Raw genomic sequence first — 26,742 nt, forward strand, 5'->3', positions numbered from 1 at the left:
TCCCTACGTTTTATTGCAACTAAAAAGCACAGCAATTATAACCACCCCAATCACCGACGGTATGTCCAGACATTCCGATCGGCAGAGGGCAGAGGAACCCCGCCCAGCCGAACATTCCCAAAGGACGGCTAGGCCACGCCCCGAACTTAGTCAGTGGGCATCAGGAATGGCCGAGAGACCACGCCCGAAGGACGATTGGTTGGGATGATTTGACGGCGCTGGGTGATTGGTCCGAAGGATGACATCAGAGGGAACCATCGAGAACAGAGGAGGAAAAAGCAAAGGGATCGCAATTGTTCGCTCTTTCGCGCTGGCTTTGTGATGAGCGGTTACATTTCCTTCTCTCGCTCTCTTGGTCCTGGCTTTCTTTGTGGCAGGCGGTCACAGTTTGTTCGCTCTCTCTCCCTGGGCCTTCAGTGGAGGCGACTGCGCTTTGAGTGGTACGCGCTTGCGAGGCGAATGGTAGGAGCCTGGTGGATCGTGTCAATCGGAGGAGGAGGGATTTTGGCTGCCGCTCCGCGGGTCTGTGGTTGCTACGGCGCGACTGCTCGCCATCGTGCATTTTCCCACGCAGTGACTCGGGACTCATTCCACAACCACTGTGGTTCGAGGGCCATTGAGGACACCAGACTGAGTACCGGCCAATGCACCACACCACATTTTATTTATTTCTCCTTGCATCTGTATACGAGTCCGTGTGGAGGGTCCTTCATTTAGGAATTTTAGTTTTACCCCACATTCTTTCCCTGTTACTTGCATTATTTAAATAAACCCAGTATTTATTGCATTTCGTTGTCATGCCTGTCTTGTACGTTTATTTGTTCATGTGTTTGGATAAACCCCCATCATGTCCGTCCATTCAAATAAGACCACGGGACCTCCGTGGATCTTAATCCATGGCGACGCGACAATATGCAAGCCAATAAAGGTGAAGCTTACACTTTAGTGATAAATATTTTGATTGAATCTGCATAATGGATTATAGAAATTGCGTATTTGCTGTACTTAGAAATAAGGCTAACATTGATCATCTATGCAAGGAAAGAGATACAATGTTTGAAAGAGTATTTGTACAGAAGTGAAATGTACAGAAGGCGGATGGAGCTGTTTTTATCAGACAAGAACAGATAAAGCCTCCGGGATGCGCCATGCTGGGAAAAACAACAAGTCTGCACTTCTTCATCTTTAGATACTTATCTTCAATGGCTGGAGGTGTAATGACAACAAGATGCCTCATCGAGTCCAAGGTGTCAGTCTGTCTGCAAAGCCCCTGACCTTTCCATTCCTCAGTCTGACTCCTGAGACAGCTGGAGATTTCCTTTGTTCCCAAACTTACTATAAAAAGAACTCCATTCAACTACTTACCAGAAGATTGGCTGGACACATTGTGTTGAATCTGTGAGTGTATACGTCGGTATAGTATTGTTAAACTTTGTTGTAATCCTTGGTGTATTCAAGCGAATCTTCTCCGGAGAATTAAATATTCAAATTGCTCTTGGTGTGTGGACATTCAAATCGATACACCCCCAACAATGATCAAAGTTGTAGGATGATCAATGTTTCAGGATGATCAATGGATCAGTTGTAGGATGATCAAAGTTGTAGGATGATCAAAGTTGTAGGATCTCGAGGAAGATCGAAGGAAATAACAAAGGAAATTGACTGTTATAGCAAACGTGTTGAATACTTATTGGCTTGAGATATTTCAGCTTTTCATTTTTAATTATTTTGTAAAAGATTTAAAAAAATTAAAACTCCACTTTGACATTATGGGCTATTATGTGTAGATCAGTGACAAAACATTTCAAATTAATCCATTTTAAATTCACGCTGTAACAACAAAATGTGTAAACTTCAAGGTGTGTGAATACTTTCTGAAGGTGTATACATGTAATGTGTACTTTGTACCAATGGCATGTTGTAGAATTAATTACCTACCAAGCTTTTCTACAAATGATTCATCCTCGTTGTGGGGAATTTATAATTCCAAAGGCGAAGGTGGATTTTGGAGACGCACAGAGGCAGAAACGCACGGAGGCGGAGACGCACGAAGGCGGAGACGCACGGAGGCGGAGACGCACGAAGGCGGAGACGCACGGAGGCAGAGACGCACGGGGGCGGAGACGCACGGGGGCGGAGACGCACGGGGGCGGAGACGCACGGGGGCGGAGACCAGTGCCGGATTAACCATTAGGCAGACAAGGCATGTGCCTTAGGGCCAGCCAAAAATTCGTGCTGCAAAAATGTGCATTTGTGCATTGAAAGTGATTTGCTTCGAGAACTGGACTTCAGTTCCGTAATTGAAGTGTTTGCAGTTGTAAACGCGCGCAAGGTTACAATCTGCGGTCTAGTAAACTGTAAAGCAAAGTGCCAAATCTGTGCATGTTTTGTCATGCATATATTCATACACTGCAAATTGTATAGACTAAACTAGTTTGAAAGTAGTTTCTTTTCACATTAAATATTTGACTTTTTTTGTATTAAATATTTTGTTCATGAATCAGGTCATCTTTTGTCTGGGGTCCATTTCCATGAGCCCGAGATCTAATTTAAATTGTTCAGGCCATTCTCTAAAATTTCAAAATGTGCCTAATGCAACCTTCACATACACGGATTATTCTTACGAGTCCTTACGGATCGCACAAATTCATAAAAGTACACGGATCCTCACGATTTGGCCACTTTTAAGAGCGATTTAAGAGTTGTTACGAGTTATTACGAGCTATTTACTGTTTATTACGGATGATTAGGAGTTATTACGATGTATTTACGGAAAAATCCCACGATTTGTTACGAGTTGTCACAGATAACTACGAGCAACTTACGGGCATTTTACGAGCTTGTTACGGATTGTTACGAGTATATTACGGAATGTTACGATTCATCGAAGCTTTTACGTGTTCGTTACGACCTGTTTACATGTTGTTACGAATAGTTACGAGTTAGTTACGAGTCCTTACGATTTTTTGGCAAAAAGTATATAAATCCTGCAAATCTCAATCTATCATCATTCGACAACTGACATCCAGAGAGACAACATGGCATATGAGAGAAACAGATTGCAGTTATATCAACAATTGCTACAATTGCTCCTTGAACTAGCCCAGAGGGAAGAGGAAGAGGCTCAGCAGCTACCAGATATTCCTCGACCGAGACGGAGGAGGCGTCCAGCTCGCAGAAGGGTTTGGTGCAGGACCTGGCTGGCCCGCAGGACCTTCTTTGGACAGTATGATCATCTCCTGCATGAGCTGAACCGAGAAGACCCTGCTAGCTACAAGAACTTTCTCCGAGTTGATGCTGACCTGTTTAGAGAGATTCTTGACAGGGTTACTCCTGCTATCAAGAAAACGTCCACCTCATTCAGGTACATATTTGTTTATTTTTTACCTAATTTTATTAGTTTTGCTAATATTTGATATAAAGCTACCATTGTCATTACATTTTAAATATGTGTACAATTTTTGTCTACTTTCAGGGAGCCGCTTGAGCCTGGACTGAAGTTAGCTGTAACACTCAGACATCTAGCTACTGGTGTGAATTATGCAGATCTGATGTATTCCTTCCGTGTGGCCCGAAACTCCATATCACGCTTCGTACCTGAAGTCTGCGAAGCAATCATCTCAGCATACAAAGAAGAAGTCATGCCAGACAACATCCCCGAAGAAGATTGGTTGCGCATATCAGCAGAGTTTGAAACAGTCTGGAACCTTCCACATGCTTGCGGTGCGTTGGATGGCAAACACATCAGAATCAAGAAGCCTGCTGACTCTGGTTCGTTGTTTTACAACTACAAGAACTTCTTCTCCATGGTGATGATGGCTCTAGTGGATGCTGACTACAAGTTCATATGGTTGGGTGTTGGTTCATATGGAAGTTCCTCTGATGGCCAGATATTCAACAACTCAGAACTGCTACCAATGCTGGAAGAAGGAACCCTGGGCCTTCCACCACCATCTCCCCTTCCACATGATGACAGAGACACTCCCTACTTTCTGATTGGTGATGATGCCTTTCCACTCAGACCATGGATGATGAAACCATACTCGAGAAGACATCTGGACCATGACGAGCACACTTTCACCTACAGACTGTCTCGTGCACGTATAGTTGTGGAGAATGCTTTTGGCATTCTTGTCATGAGATTCCAGATTCTGCTTGGAGCTATGCAACAAGTACCAGAAACAGTAGATTCCATTGTCTTGGCCTGTACTACCCTCCACAACTTAATAAGGATCAGACAGCCTGCTGCACTACACCATTTAGTTGATGAAGAAGACAACAGTCACAACCTAGTTCCAGGACAATGGAGACAGGGTATGCAACTTGTTGACGGAGTGGCAGGTTATCAGAGAAATGTTGGCAACGCTGCTGGTACCGCACAAAGGAACTATCTTAAAAAGTACTTAAACTCCGAGGCAGGGGCTGTGGAATGGCAGGAGAACATGATTTGATTTGACTTAAAAGGACTTGTTGTACTGTATTTTAATTTGTAATTGATTGTATTATTAATAATAATTGAAAATGTAAATGTGACTATTGTAAAAATTAAAATTAAAACAAATAAAACGAAATATCTATTTTCTTGTTTTGTTTTCAACTTTATTTCTTTATTTATAATATTCAAAACATTTTACAAAGTTACACAAGTTACAATACATTTTACTTTCAATATTACACTGTTCATTTACTAAGTCTTCACTGGGCGTCAGTAGTCGGCGTCTTGGGCGTAGCAGGTTTATAGTCACTCAAGTTGAAGGACGAGTTGAAGGAAGTGTTGGGGTTCAGTGTCTGAAAAGCACCGGTCAAGGCTGCTGCAGTATCCGTCGAAGTTGTAGTTGTAGTGGTGCGTGCCTGGGTTCCACTGTGGACTGGGGTGGAGTAGGCGGTGGGTTGCAGCTGATCCGGCAGGACGGGTTGCAGGTTGGCCGGTTGACACTCTGTCCACGGGTACTGCAGGACATTAGCAGGTGGGTTGGATGCTGCCAGGTTGCGTACTGCCAGGGCATACTGCGGTGCTAGTGGCTGGCTGGCTTGCTGCAATTGCGGAGGCTGTGGTGGCTGCAAAAAGGTGACTTGCGGTGGTTGCTGCGCTTCACGACGTTCCAGGTTGGACTGTTTCACATACTCCATCGCCTTGCAGGTGGCTTCATGGGTGAAATCCTCTAAACAGGAAGGGGTCATCTTCGCCATGAGCATGCCGAAGAAGTCGCAGGTCTTCTCTATGTCATTCTTCGGCTCTGCCAGCTGCTGCGAGACTTTGTCGAGGCAGTCGGAGATGGAGGCTGTTGGCGTTGATGTTGTCGCCGACTGTGATGTACCCTCAAGGGTAGTCTAGGGTGTCACTGATGACACTGCAGTCAGAGTGCTGGTCAGGTCTATGAATCTTCGACCCTCTGGTGGCCCTGGCTTGACAGACATACTGCTTGACGAACTCAAACTTCTCCAACAACCAGGTGATTCTAGGCGTCATGATGTCATCTACAGCACCGGCGCCGGATCGTGTTTTAGTTTCCTCCTTCTTCACCTCCTTCACGTACTGGGTCCTCAACGAAGTATACCATCTGTAGAGGTCGCCAGGGTTCATCCGCATCTTCTGATCCATCTCCAGCCAGGCGCGCTCCTTCTTCTGACGGTTCTTAAACTCGAAACTGGACTTGTCGTAAAGGAATCGGTTCGACTGCAGCCACTCAATAACCTCATCCTCTTCTTCCTTCGTGAGGGATCTGGCCATCTTAGTCTTAGGCTTCCTGGTTTTGTGATTCTGAAAATATAAAAAATAGCCAATTTCATAATACACATAAAAACTATGGCATGCACTTCCTGAGTTCGAATACTTGCTTGATCGAATATTCGAATACTTAAAATCGTATCTCTAATAAAAACAAATAATTGTACAATTACTATAATTATATATTATATTATACATATTATACATTATACATATTATATTATTTATTACTATATTCCTTATTTATTACTATTATTTTGACTTGCTGCAGTGGTCGTGGCAGTAGCTGTAGCTGCACCATCGTCCGAAGCATCACTTTTGGAGATCGAGGAGTCACGGTCACGTTCAGTGTCTTCTACATCATCAACAGGGTCTAGCTGTGGTGGTGGTTCAGGGGAACGCGAGCGTGTCCTCTTCTTCTTCCGCGGAGATTTTCGAAGAGCAGGAGACTTCTTGTTGACTGCCTTCTTCTTTGGAGCCATGCTTGTAGATATTGTAGAGTAGATATGCAGAGATGTGACTGCTATGACTTCTTGATAACAACTGAAAATGAAGTGTTCGATTTTGCAGCTTTTATACCTTTCCCCAAATCGTAAACAATACGTAAGAATACGTAACACGACCCGAATTAAATCTTAAACAACCCGTAAGCACTCGTAATAATCCATAAATAATCCGTAAACTAACCGTAACAAATCGTAAAAAATATTCTTACGATTCATTTACGGATTCTTGCGAGCAGTTACGGATGGTTACGTGTTGTTGCGAGCGGTTTACGATACTTACGGATTGTTACAAGTTATTTACGGAAAAATCAATCCGTGGACAATCGGAAGATGATTTTTGACATGTCAAAAGTTGTTGCGAGTTGTGACGAGTTATCTACGGATACCAGCGAGTTATTTACGGATGCTTGCGATTGACTACGAGTTGGCGATCCGTAAGGACTCGTAAGAATAATCCGTGTATGTGAAGGCACCCTTAGTGCCAGCCGAGGCTTAATCCGGCACTGGCGGAGACGCAGGGAGGCGGAGACGCAGGGAGGCGGAGACGCACGGAGGCGGAGACGCCACGGAGGCGGAGAGACAAACAGACACTTGACACAGAGAGATTGTCAGATTGAAAGATGAAAGTACTTTGTGAGGAGTATCCACAACTTTCCTGGGCAAAGGTGTTGTTTTTATACCTGTGACGGTCTGCCACAAAATTAAAATACTCTTTCAAACATTTTATCTCTTTCCTTGCATAGATGATCAATGTTAGCCTTGTATTAGCCAACACAACGTGTACACCCCATTTATTATATGACATTTTTGTTATGATGTGCAAGAATTTTCTTGTCCTACAACAGTAGTACAACGTGTACACCCCGTTTGAGTACCAGCTCACTGGTAATTCCCTGTTTGTCGTAAAAAGGCGACAAAAAGGGTTGGCGGCAGGAAGGGCATCCGGCCGTAAAAACATTGCTTCAAAAAGGGGACCAAAAAAAAAAAAAACAACAACCACGGTCCCCGAAAAAGGCCAACCCCCGCTTGCGGGGAAAAATGGCCTCTAAAGGTGGTTTTTTACAACAGTGAAGGAGTTTATATTTGATAACACCCATGAATGTACTGAATGTGATTGCTGAGTGTCCATGCTTGCATGTGTAAGTATGCACAAAGTTGTTTGCATGCTCAATCTTTTTTATGTGAACATGTTTTCAGAAATCTACATATACAATATGCAGTGCCCTCCATAAGTATTGGAATAGTGGTCAAATTTGTTATTATTGCTATCTACTCAATAAATTTGGATTTGATATCAAAAGATGAATATAAGGCAAAAGTACAGCAGATAATATTTTATTTCTTGCTATTTCTATGTATATATGTTTTACCATTGTAGAAAAATATCAGTTTATTTTCAGTCCCCCCCATTTTAGTTCAGCATAAGTATTGGAACAGATAAACTTAAATTAAAGTAGTATAATAGATAGTACTTGGTTACATATCCCTTGCATCCAATAACTGCATCTAACCTGTGACCCATCGACATCACCAAATTTTGAATCGCCCTTTGAGATATTTGCCAAGCCTTAACTGCAGCCGTTTTCAGGTGTTTGTTTGGGGGGGGGGGGGGGATTTCTGACTTTAGTCTCCTCTTCCGAAAGTGAAATGCTCCATTGGATTTAAATCAGGAGATTAACTTGGCCAGTCTGAAACCTTCCACATTCTCCCCTGATGAACTCCCTTGTTGCGTTGGCCGGGTGTTGTGGGTCATTGTCTTCCTGCATGGCGAAGCGCCGCCCAATGAGTTGGGAGGAACTATCTTGTACATAGGCAGACAAAATGTTTCTGTGCACTTCCAAATTCATTCTGCTGCTGCCAGCATTAGTTACATCATCAATCATACACACTGATGATTGACTCCGATCATCAACACCGATCTTCTGCAACGATCTTCGACACCGATCTTCGACACCAATCTTCGACACCGATCTTCGACGCCAATCTTTGACACCAATCATTGACACCAATCATTGACTCATATCATTGACACCAATCATTGACATCAATCATCGATTCCGATCATCGATTCTGATCTTCGACTCCGATCATTGACACCTTTCATTGACTCATATCGTTGACACCAATCATTGACACCAATCATCGATTCCGATCATCGATTCTGATCATCGACTCCGATCATTGACACCTTTCATTGACTCATATCATTGACACCAATCATCGATTCCGATCATCGACTCCGATCATTGACACCATTCATTGACTCATATCATTGACACCGATCATTGACACCGATCATTGACACTGATCATGGACACCGATCATTGACACCGATCATCGACACCGATCATCGACACCGATCATCGATACCGATCATCGACACCGATCATCGACACCGATCATAGACACCGATCATAGACACCGATCATTGACACCGATCATCGACGCTGATCATGGACGCCGATCATGGATGCCGATGATCGATGCCGAACATCGACGCCGATGATCGACGCCGATGATCGACGCCGATCATTGACGCCGATCATCGACGCCGATGATCGACGCCGATGATCGACGCCGATGATCGACGCCGATCATCGACACAGATTATCGACACAGATTATCGACACAGATGATTGACTCCGATCAGTGACCCCAATCATTGACTCATATCTTTGACACCGATCATTGACACCGATCATTGACACAGATGATTGACACAGATGATTGACACCGATCATTGACACCAATCGACACCGATCACCGACACAGATCATTGACTCATATCATTGACACCGATCATCTACAACGGTGATTGACTCATAACATTGACACCAATCATTGACACCGGTCATCTGCACCAATGATTGACACGGAGGATCATCGACACCAATCGTCGACACCGTTGGGGTCTTTTTAGTATTTGGGGTTTTCAGTGTTTTTAAGGGTATTTGGGGTATTTTAGGTCTTCAGGGTATTTTGTGTATTTGGGGTCCATTGGGTCTCAGGGTGTTTTCGGTCTATTGGGTCTTTAAGGATATTTGGGGCTTTTCATTTTTTCCGTCTATTGGATCTTCAAGGATCTTTGGAGTATTTTGGGTCTTTGGTGTCTTTTGTGTCTTTAAGGGTATTTGGAATATTTTATGTCTTCAGGCTCTTTTGGGTCCTCTGGATCTTTGGGGTCGTTGAGGGTCTTTGGGGAATTTTGGGCCTTTAAGGGTCTTTGGGGTATTTTGGGTTTTCGGAATCATTTTGGTGTTCGGGATCTTTTGGGTCTTTGGGGTCTTTTGGTTCCTCTGGATCTTTTTGGTCTTTGGGGTCTTTTAGGTCTTTCAGGGTCTTCAGGATCGTTGGGGTCTCTGGGGTCTTTGGAGTATTTTATGTCTTCGGGGTCTTTTGGGGTCTTTTGGGTCCTCAAAGTCTTTTGGGTCCTTGGGGTGTTCTCTGTCTTTTGACCCCAGGTGGTTGAGGGGGTATGGGTCTTTTGGGTCCTCTGGGTCCTTTTGGTCAAGTATTTCTGGTTACTATTGTGGGTGGCGTCAGGGCAGCTGTCCATCAAATGGGTGAAGAGTGGACATACATACATACATACATACATATTTACATACATGCATACATACATAATCACAAACACTTGCTCCATTATTTCGAGATTATTGATGACTAGCAGAAGTACCCGGCATTGCCGGGCGGAGGAGGGGAGGGGAGGGGGAAGGGGAGGGGAGGGGAACGGGGGGGAGGGGAGGAGAGGGGGGAGGGGAGGAGAGGGGGGAGGAGATGGGGAGGGGAGGGGGGAGGGGGAAGGGGAGGGGGGAGGGGGTAGGGTGGATGGGGAAGGGAGGGGGGAGGGAAGGGGAGGGCCAGTCAACAATGATGTTGCAGTTCTCATGGTCGGAGAGCAGCACAACAATCGCGACATCGTCCTGCATCTTCGCAACAGCACGAAGCGGATTTTGGAGACTCACCGATCCTGTGACGCCCTCCAGTACCGGCGTTGCCGGGCGGGGGAAGGGAGACCCGTACATTCCCAACCCGTACATTCCCAACCCGTACATTCCCAACCCGTACATTCGCCCTCTCGACTCAAGCTCACTCGGACAAAAGCCTCGCACAAATTACACCGTGAAGGCCCAATGGCCATGTCTATGCCACAAATCAAGTACGTGAGCGAGTCGGACGCACCGAATTGAAAATATATAGAACGCTCATACTCCGTGAAAAGTGAAGCCGCCGTGTCACCATCTTGGTTAGCACGACTCGACCAACTCGCTTCGCGGATCTCGTTTGTTTTGAACGTGTCCCAGATTTTAAAAGCCAGACAACTGTTAACTGCTCCAATCGGTTACGGAAGGGTTGTGGAAAGACGTTTCACAGCTGTTTCAAAGATGGTCTGGCGGCGGGCATGGAACATCACGTGATCACACTGAGCGAATCAGTGCGCTGCTCTGCCACCGCCTCAGATTCCGTGCATAATATTCCTCGCTGAAATGCGCCGAGGTAAAAATATGGTAAAAAAATATTATGAATTTTTTTTTTTTAGGTCGGCCATGTTCTTCCCAGGCTCAATGGCCATGTCTATGCCAAATATCAAGCACGTGAGCCTCTCCATTTAAGAGTCTATCGGTAACATTACACACACACACACACACACACACACACACACACACACACACACACACACACACACAAACTGTGTTTTATATATATAGATTGTACAGGAAGGCATTTCACACAGAAAATGCAGATTTAACTTGTTACCAGAACTATTCCACCAAATGCGACGTACATGCTTTTGTAACATGCATCCCCATCGGTTTCGAAAAGCAAAAACTCGAAAATACATCCTCCTGTTTTGACCTCTTGATGAGGTGTGTGATGCCAGTTTTTGTTTTTTTTTTCTGTTTTTTTTGTATACTTAATCGAGGCTTTTTTTTTTCTTTTTTTTTTGTATACTGAATCGAGGCTCGTGAAAGAGCTAACATTTATTTCACAAACAAATCAACCAGACAAAAAAATATACAAAAAGAGGGAGCGGAACACAAGATGGGGAGAGAAGGGGAAGCACACAACCACAACATTTGAGAGCAGGGAGAAGTGTGGGAAGGAGAGGGCTTGGGGGCAGGAGGCGTGGGAAGGGGAGGGGGGGGGGGGGGGAGAGGTATAAAACACAAGGGGACCGAAATTAGCGGGGGTAGAAAAGATCAAGGTTTTGGATGGGGGAGGATAAGAGATGGTGGTGAACAGCTGTTTTAAGGACCTGGAGGGTGGAGTGGGATTGAAGAGAGTGAGGGAGTTTGTTCCAGAGGCGGGAGAAAAGAGGATTGAAGGTGAGCAGAAAGTCTTGATTTTGGCAGTTTAACCATAAGAGGGTTGCAGGCAGATCTTGTGCGACCTGTAGGAATATTTGGGGGACAGAGCCCAGAGAGGGCTGGGGGGGCAAGGCCAGAGAGGAGTCGGTAGAAGACGGAAAGATCACCAACCTGCCTGCGGTGAGTGAGTGAAAGGCCCTTGGAGTTAGCTTCATCGCGGGAGATTCCAATGATTCTGAACGCTTTGGTTTCAACAGCGTGAAGACGGGCTAGGTGTGAGGCAGGAGCACCAGACCAGAGGGGAGAGCAGTATTCCATAGAGCTGTGGATGAAAGCCTTGTATGTAGTGAGGAGCTCAGGTGTGCCAAGGAAGGACTTCGCACGACGGAGGATGCCCAGTCGGCGACTGGCTTTGGAGGCCAGATTTGAAATGTGGTTTTCCCAGGAAAGATCATGGCAAATAGTGAGACCCAAAAGCTTGAGTGACAGAACTTCTTGGAGAGGATTATTCAGAAAGTGGATGGGAGGGTTTTCCAGTCGGTCTTTTCGGACAGACATCGTAAGAGTGTGAGATTTATCAGGATTGAAAGACATGTTGCATTTGTTTGCCCAGTCTGTGATTTTGTCCAGGTCTGCAGAGAGTGAGGAGGCTGAAGACTGCCGATCTGAGGGATGAGGAATGGAGCGACAGAGAGTAGAGTCGTCAGCAAAGAGATAGAGAGGATTTTCAAGAGAGTCAGAGAGATCATTGATGAAGACCAGAAAAAGCACAGGGCCCAGAACACTACCATGGGGAACTCCAGCCTGAACAGGAAGAGGAGATGAGAGAAACCCATTCAGGGCCACACGTTGACTACGACCAGAGGCTCATGAAAGAGCTAACATTTATCACACAAACAAATCAAACAGACAAACAAAGTATATAACAAGTACACATACATTCAAAGTACACCGCCCCCATTCCAAATAATTACATATCCGACAGCGCGGCATTGCCGGGGCGCCTCTGGCGAAATAATGGCAAGCGGCATGATGTTCAAATGCCCTGGCCTCCAGTACCAGAGGAGTTGAAGGATGGAGCAGACTTCATTCCATGCTCTTTGAAAACATTCAGCAGATACCATCCCTTCTAACTCAGCTTGCATCATTGATGGAATGGCCAATGTACAGAAAATGATGGCAAATACCACTAATGCCTCTTTTGGAGAAGACTCCAAATCCATCTCGTCTGCGGTCCTGAGGGAGGGGAGAGTCAACTGCCGAATTGATGTTGTCTTCGACGTCTACAAGGAGAACTCCATTAAAAATGCCGAGCGGGTAAAAAGAGGGTCTGAGAGTGCAATGACATTTGGTAAGATTGCATCCGGCCATAGGTTGAAGCAATGGAAGAGTTTTCTACATTGTGGAAACAACAAGACCCAACTGATTGATTTTCTGGTTGAGGAATGGAGCAACGACCAAAGTCTACGTGAAAGGCTGGACAGGAAAGAGCTCTTCCTCACACACGGAGACCAGTGCACAAGAGTTACAAAGGACTCGGTGTCTGATGTTCAAGATCTACAGAGCAGCCAGGAGGAGGAAGACACCCTGCTACTCCTACATGCCGAGCACTGCGGCAGGTCTGGTCTGACAGCTGCTGTCATCGTGTCACCAGACACTGATGTTTTCATCTTGGCAATGGCCTTCACACCAAAGTTAAAATGCCCAGTATACCTCAAATTGGGATCCAAGACGCGCACTGAATACATAAAGATTAAGAAAGCTGCAGATGCCCTTGGTCTTGAAAAATGTGCCCGCCTCCTGGGTCTCCATTCATTCACGGGTTGCGACACCGTGAGCAGCTTTGCTGGCCGGGGTAAAGTTTCAGCTCTTCAGCTTCTAAGCCACGAGGAACACATGACCACCCTGCAGTCATTAGGCCAATCATGGGACCTATCAAATGAATCAATCCAGCGACTAGAGGCACTGACTTGTTCCCTCTACAGCGCCAGGACAGCCATCAACAGCATCATTGAGTTGCGTTTCAACATCTTTTGTGCGAAGAAAGGTGAGGCCGAGTCTTGGCAACTCCACCCCTGCGCATCTTCCTTGCTGAAACACTGTAAGAGGGCCAACTACCAATGTGCAATCTGGAAGAGAAGTTTGGACAGGAATCCAGATATTCCGTCTCCGTGTGGCCATGGATGGAGGGTAGATGACGGACAGTTGGTGATTGACGGGTGACGCACCACCTGCTCCTGAGGCTGTCATGGAGTTGATCGCCTGCAACTGTCCAAGGCAGTGCTTGGAGGAGAGCTGTTCCTGTCTCCAGAACAGGATGAGGTGCACATACCTATGCAAGTTGCAGACTTGTAGCAACATGCAAGAGGAGGAGGAGGAGGAGGAACATGGCAAGATTGAATCAAGTGAAGGCTCATCCGATGATGATGACAACAGTGACTCTGACGAAGATTGAGATGCAACTCAGACATGGATACTGGGGCCCCTTTAATGGACACACTATGGTATGTAGGAGGATGTGATGCTTGGTCGTGCAAGGGGTCAACTCTGATGAAACAATTAATAAATGTATTGATTAGTTATTGATCTCTTTGGGGGAGATACATGTAGTTGTATTTCATGCTCTCCGGGACACTCTTCAGCCTCTTTGAACCAGTAGGATTCGGCTGGGAATTGAGGCTTTAATAGGCCTACCAAATCCATGAAGAGGATTTTCTAGCAGGTATCAATATTTTGATATGTTGTCAAGGGATGATTTACCATGTTTCATGAGGTCTTCTGTCAGATGGACGTAAAAATGCATACCTGAGGTTCAATGGTGAATGATCTTGACCTTGACTACAGGTGACCTTTAAATGCCTAACAGCCATAAACTAAATAAGAGCACATTTTCACATGATATTTGACATTTGTATTAAAATGTTGTTTGAAAGATTTTTTATTAACACCAACACATTGGCATCTTCCATTTTTGCGTGTTTTTCAGGCTAAAAATGGCCGTTTTCAAAGACGTCAAATTCCGTTGTGTACCATAGCTCAGATACAAATAAATTCCACACTTTTAGGCATAAAATGGACTAGGACACTTATTAACTTCTATTTGAGCCCATTTTGGCTGGGAAATTCCCATTGGTAGTGTAACTGTGGTGATTTTTTTGGACAGATGGCCAGATTTTAAGCAGGGGTCACATTTTGTGACCTTTTGACCTCTAGTGACCTACTTAATTAGCATATTGGCAAATAGATATAGTTATGTAGAACATAAAATTTCCAACATTTTGAGTGGTTATTTGTAGCAATTGGACTATTAGTTCAAACGATATCGCAATTTATATTTCCCCTACCCCATAATTTCGGGTCCCGGATATCGTCCTCCATCGATATCGATATACGATATCGTCCTCCATCTTTAAGAGGTGATTACTAGCACTAAGCTACCATTCCAAGCTCGGCTTCAAAGTTTTTTTTCATCTATGGGTATATGCCTTTCAAGAAAACATACTGGGATTTTGCCACCCCAGGTGGTACCAATATCTGGTCTGGCTCATGGACTATAAGCTCTCTATAAATATCGATATTTCTATAAATAGGATATCTTCATGATTATGTGAATGTCATTTGTTTGTTTGTTTGTTTTCTTGTTTTCTTATTTGTTTGTTTTCTTATTTGTTTGTTTTCTTTTTTTTGGTTTTCTTGTTTGTTTGTTTTCTTGTTTGTTTGTTTTCTTGTTTGTTTGTTTTCTTGTTTGTTTGTTTTCTTGTTTGTTTGTTTTCTTGTTTGTTTTCTTGTTTGTTTGTTTTCTTGTTTGTTTGTTTTCTTGTTTGTTTGTTTTCTTGTTTGTTTTCTTGTTTGTTTGTTTTCTTGTTTGTTTGTTTTCTTGTTTTCTTGTTTGTTTGTTTGTTTTCTTGTTTGTTTGGCCAGGTGATATCTTAGGCACCTTTTGAGCGAGGAAGCTGATATGTGGACATGACAGTGACCAAGTGATTTGGCTGTAAGGCTATTTTTGATTTATTGATTAATCAATTATTCGATTAATTATTTAATTATTCGATTAATGACTTACTTTTTTTTAAGTTACAGATTAGGATGAAACGGTGGTGGTTTATGTGTTCTATTAGCCAATTGATTAATTATTTTATGATTATTATTTATTTATTTTCATTATTAATCATTTATTTATTTTCTTTAAACTGGCATCACACACCTGAGTTTATGTATTCTATTAGCCAATTGATTAATTATTTTGTGATTATTATTTATTTAATTTCATTATTAATCATTTATTTATTTTCTTTGTCATCTGAGCAATATATCAGGCACCTTTTGAGCTAGGAAGCTGATATTTGGACACGACAATGTAAGGACAAAAATGTAAGGACACAACAAAAATAAGTTGAAATTGACAAAAGTATTTAGTCTCCACAATTCTTTATTTCACTGTTAATATTGCAGAACCCTTGTTTTTGATTCAGACCTTAATATATCCTTTTAAATCAGAAAATAAAAATAAAAATGATTGACAAAATTATTGACTTACTATTTGGTAGCATAACCTTTGGGCAAAATATCTGCAGGCAAGCGCTTCCTATAGCCATGAATAAGCTTCCTACACCTCTCTGCTGGCAGTTTGGCCCGCTCTTCTTGTGGAAACTGCTCCAGTTCTCCCAGATTTGAAGGGTGCCTTCTCCCAACTGCTTTTTTCAGACCTCACCACAGGTGTTCAATGGGATTTAGATCTGGACTCATTTCTGACCACTTCAGAACAGTTCAGCATTTTTTCTTGGACCATTCCTGGGTGCTTATTGAAGTGTGTTTGGGGTCTTTGTCCTGCTGCAACACCCATGAACTTCGACGGAGACCCAGCTTTCTGGCACTGGGTTGAACATTGTGCTCCAAAATGCCTTGGTAATCTCCTGATTTCATGATGTTATGCACACATTCAAGGTATCCAGTGCCAGAGTCAGCACAGCAACCTCAAAACATCACTGAACCGCCTCCATGTTTGACTGTGGGGAAGGTGTTCTTTTCTTTGAAGGCTTCATTTTGTTTTCTGTAAACATAGAGATGATGTGCTTTACCAAAAAGCTCTAATTTTGTCTCATCTGTCCACAGGACATTCTCCCAGAAGGATTTTGTCTTGTTCAGGTGTGTTTTGGCCAACTCCAGTCAGACTTTCTCATGTATCTTTCTCAGCAATGGGGTCCTCCTGGGTCTCCTACCATATAACCCCCTTTCATTGAGTTGCCGACAGATGGTGCGAGTTGAAACTGTCGTACATTGTGTATGAAGGTCAGCTTGAAGCTGTTTGGGAGTTGATTGAGGTGATTTCTCCACCATTCGAACAATCCTTCGCTGCAATCTTCGATCAAGTTTTCTCTTGCGGCCACACCCAGGGAGGTTAGCTACAGTGTCATGGGCCTTAAATTCCTGATAACATTGCATATGGTGGACACAGAAACATCAACGTCTCTGGAGATGGACTTGTGACCTGGAGATTGTCCATGCTTGGCTACAATCTTGTGTCTGACCTCCTCAGGCAATTATCTGGTTTTCTTTCTTTTCTCCATGCTCATTGCGGTACACACACAGTGACACAAAACAGCAGAATGACTCCTTTTCTCTATTCAAACTGGTTGAATGAGTGATTTTTATATTGCAGGCACCTGCAACTCACCATCGGTGAGTTCATTTCCAAAGTAAAGGAGAATCACCTGCTTGAAATCTAATTATTTCTAACAACTTCTGAAAGGTGCCAAAAAAATTGTCCAGACCATTTTAGAATTTCTGCGTGGAAGAAGCTAAGATTTTGTAATTTTTTCAGCTTTTTTTGTTTTGTTCTACTACAAACCAGAGAGATACATTTGTGGATACCAAAATATTTTTTAATTTCAACAATTTTCTTGAAGAAATGGTGCATTATTTGAAAAAAAAGTGCAAGGGTGCCAATATTTTTGGCCACGACTGTCGGGCCGAGTTCTGGAGTAATTGCTTCCCTTTAAATCCCCAAGTTCAATGCCGCTCATCTGTCCCATCATCACACACAGAGTCGAGTTTTTGTTCTCACTCGGTGCTGTTGTTGATTCCTCCGCCATGTTGTGTTTTGCACGATACAATTTTGATGGTTTGCATCGTTTGGCACATGCTTGTAATTTGACTCGAATCGTTTTCCTTTGCATTTGCATGTGGTTTGTTGCTCGTACACTTGCGCGGTTGTTGTGCACAATTGTGGTTGATGTCACACCCTATACTAACGATGTTCTTTGAAACGATTTTGTGCAGCTTGCCTCAGCATTTTGGGTGATCTACAGGCGCGCATTATATTTGGTACAGTACTCTGACCGTGCACTTTGTGCCGATTGTGACGTTTGTTTACCAAACTTCTGCCTTCTGTTCTTTTATTCTTTGATCGGCATCCTTTGTACCTTTTCTTTCCTCCTCCTCTGTGAATTTTTTGGGTCTCCTTGGTGTTAGATCTGGGATTGCTGCTGGAAGTCTCTTTGATGTTCCTCTACCACCAAACCTTGGTCTGTGTTTCTTATTTGTCATCTACAAAAGATGTACTCGGAATTATTTTTTTAATGTCAATGCCCCCAACCTCCCCCTGCCCCAATCCCACCACCTTTCCACCATGGCTCCCATATCTGTAGACATCTCTCGCTACTGGTCAGATGAGTGAGGCAGGCCGAGGGGAAGAACAACTCTACGGAATGATCACCGAACCAAACACTTCGGGATATTCTCACACTTTTGTCGTGAACAGTGAGGTATGTTCTTCTGCACCGAAGTTTAATTTCCAAAGGTGTTCAATATTCATGTTATTCATATTTTATCTAATTAAGTTTTTGTGCACCGCTCCTTTCCGTTTCCATTTCCAGGCGCTGCATGACATCATTGCCGGGGCCCCCCTCGGTGCCCGGCAATGACGCATGCTGAAAGTGACTCAGTTTTCACTCCAGCTTATTGTTTTCTTCATTGTTTGTTTGTCTCAACCATCCTTTGAGATAGGAAGCTGAAATTTCAGCACAATAGTGAGCAAGTGCTTTGACAAAACAGTATTTTTTGTTTTTTGATTACTTGATTAGTTATTTAATTATTATCGATTAATTAAGTACTTGTTTATTTCTTTTCTCTTCTGCGCATTATCTCAGGCACCTTTTGAGCTAGGAAGCTGATATTTGGACATGACAATGACCAAGTAATATGGCTATAAAGGATATTTTTGATTTATTGATTAATTAATTCATCGATTAATTATTTATTGATTATTTTATTTAATTTCTTTTTTTAGATGAATGACCTATTTAAATAATTTTCAAAAGGTTACAGCTTCAGATGAAGCACTAGTGGTTTAGTTATGCGATTAGCCAATTGATTTTTAAAAATATTTTATTATTATTATTTATTGATTTAAATTATGCAATTAATCAATCAATTATTGCACACCACTCTCTCCCAATTAGTGAGGCGGCATTGCTAAAAAATCGTTCATTTTTGTGATAGAAGCGCCAGATTTTCTACATTTATAGCTTAATATATGTTGAATGAATCTGGATGTTGGGGCATTGCAGATTGGCATTCTGATGACAGTGGCAGCCATTTTCCAAAATGGCTGCCAGCGGTTACTGGAATAGAACACTTTGGTCACCCCCAAGCTGCTGTTACCATGTTTTCAGCACCACAAATATAATTTAAAGACCAGTTAAAGTGAAAAAAAATGTATTCCAATGTAGGACAATATTAAATTAAAGAAATCTAACAACATGGTGTGATATAGTGGATTACACTGTAGCTGTATTACCAAAGGCCATTTAACAATGTTCAGTGAACATACTAACAATTACACTGTAACAGTTTGAACATACGATATCTGACAATGTTCAGTGAATGTACTGAAGCCATTAAAGGGGCATTTTGCAGATTTTCAACCAATTTTTTATAGTGTGAAAAACACCTGCAGTGTTTTCTGTGTCTCTGGGGTGCAGTTCCAAAATGTGTGGTTCTTCCGGACACCTGCGTGTGTGTCATTTGATGTTTTTTGGGGTCAGAGAATTTTAGGGTCAGCTCTCACATTCTCCTTCACAGAAGCAGAGGCCTGTGCACTGAAGAGCAGCCTTCTTACACTTGCAGCGCGTTCTGCAACCACTCTTGCAGCCACAAGAGATCAGCTCGTAGCAGGATTTTGATGCTTGTGGTAATGTCGTCCAGTGGGGCTCATACAATCCTTCTGTCTTCACCCATCCCCAGTCAGTTGGTGATGGCAGCACAGGGTCTGGTAGCAGTGTCTTTCCCCAGATGTGACCACCCTGGTAAACTGCTCTCTTGACGTGCTCCACCAGAGCAGCTCCGGTAGGTGGTATTTTCTGCACTGAGTTTTTCCGTAGAAAGAGCTTCCTTCTTGCATCGTCCACCTTGGTGCAGGTGCTTGTTCTGTCAAAGAGAAGTATGACAAACCTCTCAATAATGTTCATCGCATCATCTGGGATCTCGTTTGGTCCACTTGCCAGCATCAGTAGTGCATCTGTCAATTCTGGAAGCGACTTCCATGTAGATTGTAGACCATGCTGCCTTCTTTCCATGTCCAGCAAAGCTGGATACGGTGTCACAGCCTGTCAAAGCATGAAACATTGGAAGGGCACATGACATCTCTGGTCCGAGACATGCAGTCATTTGGTGGGCTGCCAGGTAGCGAAAGCTCTTGCCTGTTCCAAATGCTAGCCAGAGTTCACATCCAGATGGTAGCAGACTTATGGCAAACACAGCCAAGACGACAACATCAGTGTCAACAGTCCGAATCAGCACCTGTTGGTGGCCATGCTGTGCAGCATGTGATACGTGCAGTAGCATACGACTATCAGCCTCTTCATGGCTGCATGGGGCCAGGGTGTGGAGATCTTGAAGTAGCTGTGTGCTGAGCACACCTTGCCCATCAGTGAGGACAACTTCCTTGTCTTCTTCACAGAACACCTGAAGGAGGACTCTGGACAAGAAACTGAATAGTTCAGTTTTGTTGCTGTCAACCCGCAGAAAGTTCTACCAGTTTCCTGGTATGGCAGCCTTCCCAACCACACGTCTCCTTACACCCTTTCCACGCTTGGCTCTTGCTGTGCCTTTCAGGGAGTCATCCTTGTAAGTATCCCAAACGTGGTCCACGCATGACACACTGCGCATATGAGAAGAGATGTATGGGATGAATATCTGCTGGGCATATTCATCAAATGTCTTGGCACCTGCTGGCCTCATCATCTGAATGATGGCAGCTCCATCAAGAACTGTTGTGTTTGTGTCCTTCCCCCCTCTCCCCCATATTGTCTGCCGCTCCCCTTGTTTTTTGTGTTTTGTGTGTCGGTTTGACTTTTTGTGTGATTAATGTTAGCTCTTTCACGATCTTGTATACAAAAAAATATATATATACAGTGATCCCTCGTTTATCGCGGGGGTTACGTTCCAGAACCCCCCGCGATAGACGAAAATCCGCGAAGTAGCGACCATATTTTTATTTTATTATTTATATATATATATAAGTTTTATGACCCTCCCCACACTCTTATTAACCTTTCCCACACTCTTATTAACCTTTCTCACACTATTATTAACCTTTCCCATACTCTTATAAACACTTCCTATACTCTTAAACACTTTTTACACTCTTAAACATACGTAATTTTAACAACATATAAAATTCTAATGGGTACTCACCATTGAAGATACTGTAGCGACCCATGGGTCCCCCAAGCAAGACCAGCATCAGAATCTCCTTGCTCCAGCCGGTGACGTCACCGGCGGGGATCCGCGGCACCAGAGTGGCTGGTCACGTGACCACCGAAGCACGCCACGCTTGAGAGGCGTGGCTTTCGGATTTGGTTTCTGGTTGTGCTTTATAATGCAGCCCGATAAACGGGCTTTTCAGTGTTCCCGAGTTGGTTTTGAGAATAAATATCTTCTCGGACGAGTTTGTGTCTTGCCCGTCATTTCGTCCGTATCAAGCAAGAGCCCCGGCTCTTCAATACTACAACTTGCGTGATGAAGATGATGATGAATTAGCTGTGCAGTACTGATGACGATGAAGGTGATGACGATGATGAATGTACTGCACAGCCAGAAAGAGCATTACAGTTACCCATTACGTGGGTAACTCGCGCAAGTGGAAACTGCCGCATCTGCGTTTTCCATACCCACGACTCTTTGTCTCTTTGTCTACCCTTCTACTGTACACTATGTACAGTATTTTATTTCTTGTAATATGTTTTAAATACTGTATTTTTCTTATTTTTTTACGTTTTTTAATTTTTTAGGCTAGAAAATGCTTATTTTACCACAAAATAATTTAAAATAATAGTATATAAAAATACATTTATACCGCAAAATCCCGCGATATAGCGAAAAATCCGCGATATAATTTTACATATACTAGCGAGAAAAACCCGCGATGTACCGAAGCCGCGAAAAGTAAACCGCGATATAGCGAGGGACGACTGTATATTGTTTTTCCGATTAATGACTTGGTTAATAAAAAACTTTAAAGTTACAGCTTCAGATGAAACACTGGTGGTTTAGGTATGCTATTAGCCAGCCAATTGATTAAGAAATTATTTTACGATTATTATTTATTTATTTTAATTATGCAATTAATCAATTATTGTACACCTATCCCTCCCAATACCCGTCTCTATGTGCTGCACGGTGCCCCGGCCATGCCGCACTGTAGGATATTTATTTATTTGGCATGGTAGAGGTGTACTTTGAATGTATCTTTACTTGTTTATTTATCTTTTTTACTACTGTACTGTGCCTAAGACATATTTTCCTTTTAAATGTATAAATATGCATTTAAATCCTCCCTCCTTTTACTTCCCGTCATTCACCCTTCCCATCATTGTTTCCATTTCAAATAAGCAAGACAAGTTACAACCAGATATATCAAATAAGCAAGACAAGATGAGCACACCTGCATGAAAGAATATCTTTGTGAGGCTTTCCTTGTGTACGAAGGAAGAGAAGATGGAGGGGAGAGAAAATATTTCAGATGACAGAAATGTTGAGAGGATGTTGGGTTTTTTTGGGGTTTTTTTGTATACTGAATCGAGGCTCGTGAAAGAGCTAACATTTATTTCACAAACAAATCAACCAGACAAACAAAATATATAAAAAGAGGGAGCGGAAGACAAGGTGTAAAGGTTCAATGTGACAAGGTAGACAAGGTTCAATGTGTAAAGGGAATTGTGTGAATATCAGGCGAGTTCCGTGATGGGCAATGTGTTTAATGAATGAAGACTGAAGAGATTATGGTATTCAGGTGAAGATGATTTTAATGATGTAAGGATAAGTAATATGGCAAGATGAGGTGCTGTTGCAAATGAGGGTGGATTGATGGAGTTTTTCATCAGAGCAGTGACCATAAAAATATTATCAAAAGACAGAAAGGAAGAGGATCGTGTAAGAGCTAGAGCAGAGTGGAAGGGAAGTCAGTGTTGTTGGGGGGTTTGTATGCATGATTGAGGATCATGGTAGAGCTAGAGCAGAATGGAAGGGAAGTCAGTGTTGTTGGGGGGTTTGTATGCATGATTGAGGATCATGGTAGAGCTAGAGCAGAATTGAAGGGAAGTCAGTGTTGTTGGGGGTTTGTATGCATGATTGAGGATTGTGGTAGAGCTAGAGCAGAGTGAAAGGAAGTCAGTGTTGTTGGGGGTTTGTATGCATGATTGAGGATTGTGGTAGAGCTAGAGCAGAATGGAAGGGAAGTCAGTGTTGTTGGGGGTTTGTATGCATGATTGAGGATTGTGGTAGAGCTAGAGCAGAATGGAAGGGAAGTCAGTGTTGTTGGGGGTTTGTATGCATGATTGAGGATTGTGGTAGAGCTAGAGCAGAGTGAAAGGAAGTCAGTGTTGTTGGAGGTTTGGATGCATGATTGAGGATCGTGGTAGAGCTAGAGCAGAGTGAAAGGAAGTCAGTGTTGTTGGAGGTTTGGATGCATGATTGAGGATCGTGGTAGAGCTAGAGCAGAGTGAAAGGAAGTCAGTGTTGTTGGGGGGTTTGTATACATGATTGAGGATTGTGGTAGAGCTAGAGCAGAGTGAAAGGAAGTCAGTGTTGTTGGAGGTTTGGATGCATGATTGAGGATCGTGGTAGAGCTAGAGCAGAGTGAAAGGAAGTCAGTGTTGTTGGGGGGTTTGTATACATGATTGAGGATTGTGGTAGAGCTAGAGCAGAGTGAAAGGAAGTCAGTGTTGTTGGGGGTTTGTATGCATGATTGAGGATCGTGGTAGAGCTAGAGCAGAGTGAAAGGAAGTCAGTGTTGTTGGGGGGTTTGTATACATGATTGAGGATTGTGGTAGAGCTAGAGCAGAGTGAAAGGAAGTCAGTGTTGTTGGGGGTTTGTATGCATGATTGAGGATCGTGGTAGAGCTAGAGCAGAGTGAAAGGAAGTCAGTGTTATTGGGGGGTTTGTATGCATGATTGAGGATTGTGGAAGAGCTAGAGCAGAGTGGAAGGAAGTCAGTGTTGTTGGGGGTTTGTATGCATGATTGAGGATTGTGTAAGAGCTAGAGCAGAGTGGAAGGAAGTCAGTGTTGTTGGGGGTTTGTATGCATGATTGAGGATTGTGGAAGAGCTAGAGCAGAGTGGAAGGAAGTCAGTGTTGGGGGTTTGTATGCATGATTGAGGATCGTGGTAGAGATAGAGCAGAATGGAAGGGAAGTCAGTGTTGTTGGGGGTTTGTATGCATGATTTAGGCTCGTGTAAGAGCTAGAGCAGAGTGAAAGGAAGTCAGTGTTGTTGGGGGTTTGTATGCATGATTGAGGATCGTGGTAGAGCTAGAGCAGCATGGAAGGGAAGTCAGTGTTGGTGGTGGTTTCTATGCATGATTTAGGCTCGTGTAAGAGCTAGAGCAGAGTGAAAGGAAGTCAGTGTTGTTGGGGGTTTGTATGCATGATTGAGGATTGTGGTAGAGCTAGAGCAGAATGGAAGGGAAGTCAGTGTTGGTGGTGGTTTCTATGCATGATTTAGGCTCGTGTAAGAGCTAGAGCAGAGTGAAAGGAAGTCAGTGTTGTTGGGGGTTTGTATGCATGATTGAGGATTGTGGTAGAGCTAGAGCAGAGTGAAAGGAAGTCAGTGTTGTTGGGGGTTTGTATGCATGATTGAGGATTGTGGTAGAGCTAGAGCAGAATGGAAGGGAAGTCAGTGTTGGTGGTGGTTTCTATGCATGATTTAGGCTCGTGTAAGAGCTAGAGCAGAGTGAAAGGAAGTCAGTGTTGTTGGGGTTTGTATGCATGATTGAGGATTGTGGTAGAGCTAGAGCAGAATGGAAGGGAAGTCAGTGTTGGTGGTTTCTATGCATGATTGAGGATTGTGGTAGAGCTAGAGCAGAGTGAAAGGAAGTCAGTGTTGTTGGGGGTTTGTATGCATGATTGAGGATTGTGGTAGAGCTAGAGCAGAGTGGAAGGAAGTCAGTGTTGTTGGGGGTTTGTATGCATGATTGAGGATTGTGGTAGAGCTAGAGCAGAGTGGAAGGAAGTCAGTGTTGTTGGGGGTTTGTATGCATGATTGAGGATTGTGGAAGAGCTAGAGCAGAATGGAAGGAAGTCAGTGTTGTTGGTGGTTTCTATGCATGATTTAGGCTCGTGTAAGAGCTAGAGCAGAGTGAAAGGAAGTCAGTGTTGTTGGGGGTTTGTATGCATGATTGAGGATTGTGGAAGAGCTAGAGCAGAGTGGAAGGAAGTCAGTGTTGTTGGGGGTTTGTATGCATGATTGAGGATTGTGGAAGAGCTAGAGCAGAGTGGAAGGAAGTCAGTGTTGTTGGGGGTTTGTATGCATGATTGAGGATCGTGGAAGAGCTAGAGCAGAGTGGAAGGAAGTCAGTGTTGTTGGTGGTTTCTATGCATGATTGAGGATTGTGTAAGAGCTAGAGCAGAGTGGAAGGAAGTCAGTGTTGTTGGGGCTTTGTATGCATGATTGAGGATTGTGGTAGAGCTAGAGCAGAATGGAAGGGAAGTCAGTGTTGTTGGCGGTTTGTATCCATGGTCAAGACTCGGGCAAGAGCTCGAGCAGAGTGGAACGGAACAAAATATAAAGGGGCACACCCCAATAGCAGCACTTTTACGGTCTGAAGACGGTGGCACTGACAGAGAGACAACAGTCTGGAGGTTTGTGAGAACAACTGGGTAAGGAGTATTGTGGGAGTGAAGAGGGTGCATAGAAGGAGAATGGATGAACTGAGGGAGGAGATTGGTGTGCAGATGAGCTTAATGGGTAGATTGGTGAAATGCTAGCTGAGATGGGCTGGCAATTTGGTGCGGATTGGGAAAGAGATGGCAAAGAGAGTAGATAGGTTGAGTGATCAAGGTAGCAAGAAAAGAGGTGGACCACCGTTAAGATGGGAGCATTGTGTGAAGAGGGATATCTGTGTGGTGGTGGTGGTGGTGGTGGTGATGGTTGGAGAGTTGACAGAGTTGGCTGAAGACAGAGGGGACAGGAGGAGTATCGTTGTCAAGGCAGGGCAGGAGCTTGAAGCCATCGGACCTCACCCCTTATAATGGGAAAAAGAGAAAACCAAAAAAAAAAGTTTATTCCAGCTTCGTGAATCACCCTCTACTTTAGGATCATCCCCTACTTTATGATCATCCTGTTCTTTTGGATCACCCTGTACTTTAGGATCACGCTCTACTTTAGAATCATCCTGTACTTTATGATCACCCTGTACTTTAGGATCACCCTGTACTTTAGGATCACCCTGTACTTTAGGATAGCCCTGTACTTTAGGATCACCCTGTACTTTAGGATCGCCCTGTACTTTACGATCAACCCTGTACTTTAGGATCAACCCTGTACTTTAGCATCACCCTGTAATTTAGGATCACCCTCTACTTTAGGATCATCCTGTACTTTAGGATCACCCTGTACTTTAGGATCACCCTCTACTTTAGAATCATTCTGTACTTTATGATCACCCTGTATTTTAGGATCACCCTCTACTTTAGGATCATCCTGTACTTTAGGATCACCCTGTACTTTAGGATCACCCTGTACTTTAGGATCACCCTGTACTTTAGGATTGCCCTGTACTTTAGGATCACCCTGTACTTTAGGATCGCCCTGTACTTTAGGGTCAACCTGTACTTTAGGATCAACCCTGTACTTTAGGATCAACCCTGTACTTTAGGATCACCGTGTACTTTAGGATCACCCTGTACCCATGTGCTCAGCA

At 43.5% G+C, this 26,742-nt stretch overlaps 1 protein-coding gene across 2 annotated transcripts in view; it reads left to right on the forward strand.

The window, feature by feature from the left end:
• Nucleotides 1–26,742, forward strand: part of LOC137430977 (uncharacterized) — a 290,638-nt gene that overhangs the window by 256,530 nt on the left and 7,366 nt on the right. The window contains exons 17-18 of one of the 2 annotated variants that reach the window (XM_078781279.1): nucleotides 17,823–17,867; nucleotides 18,191–18,307. In XM_078781279.1, coding sequence (XP_078637405.1) covers nucleotides 17,823–17,867; nucleotides 18,191–18,307 — 162 coding nt within the window. The remainder of the gene's footprint in view (nucleotides 1–17,822; nucleotides 17,868–18,190; nucleotides 18,308–26,742) is intronic. The other variant, XM_078781280.1, reaches the window with a different exon arrangement.

The sequence above is a fragment of the Myxine glutinosa genome, chromosome 7 (genome assembly GCF_964187855.1).
Source record: "Myxine glutinosa chromosome 7, kmMyxGlut1.1, whole genome shotgun sequence".
In the NCBI taxonomy this organism is placed as follows: Eukaryota; Metazoa; Chordata; class Myxini; order Myxiniformes; family Myxinidae; genus Myxine; species Myxine glutinosa.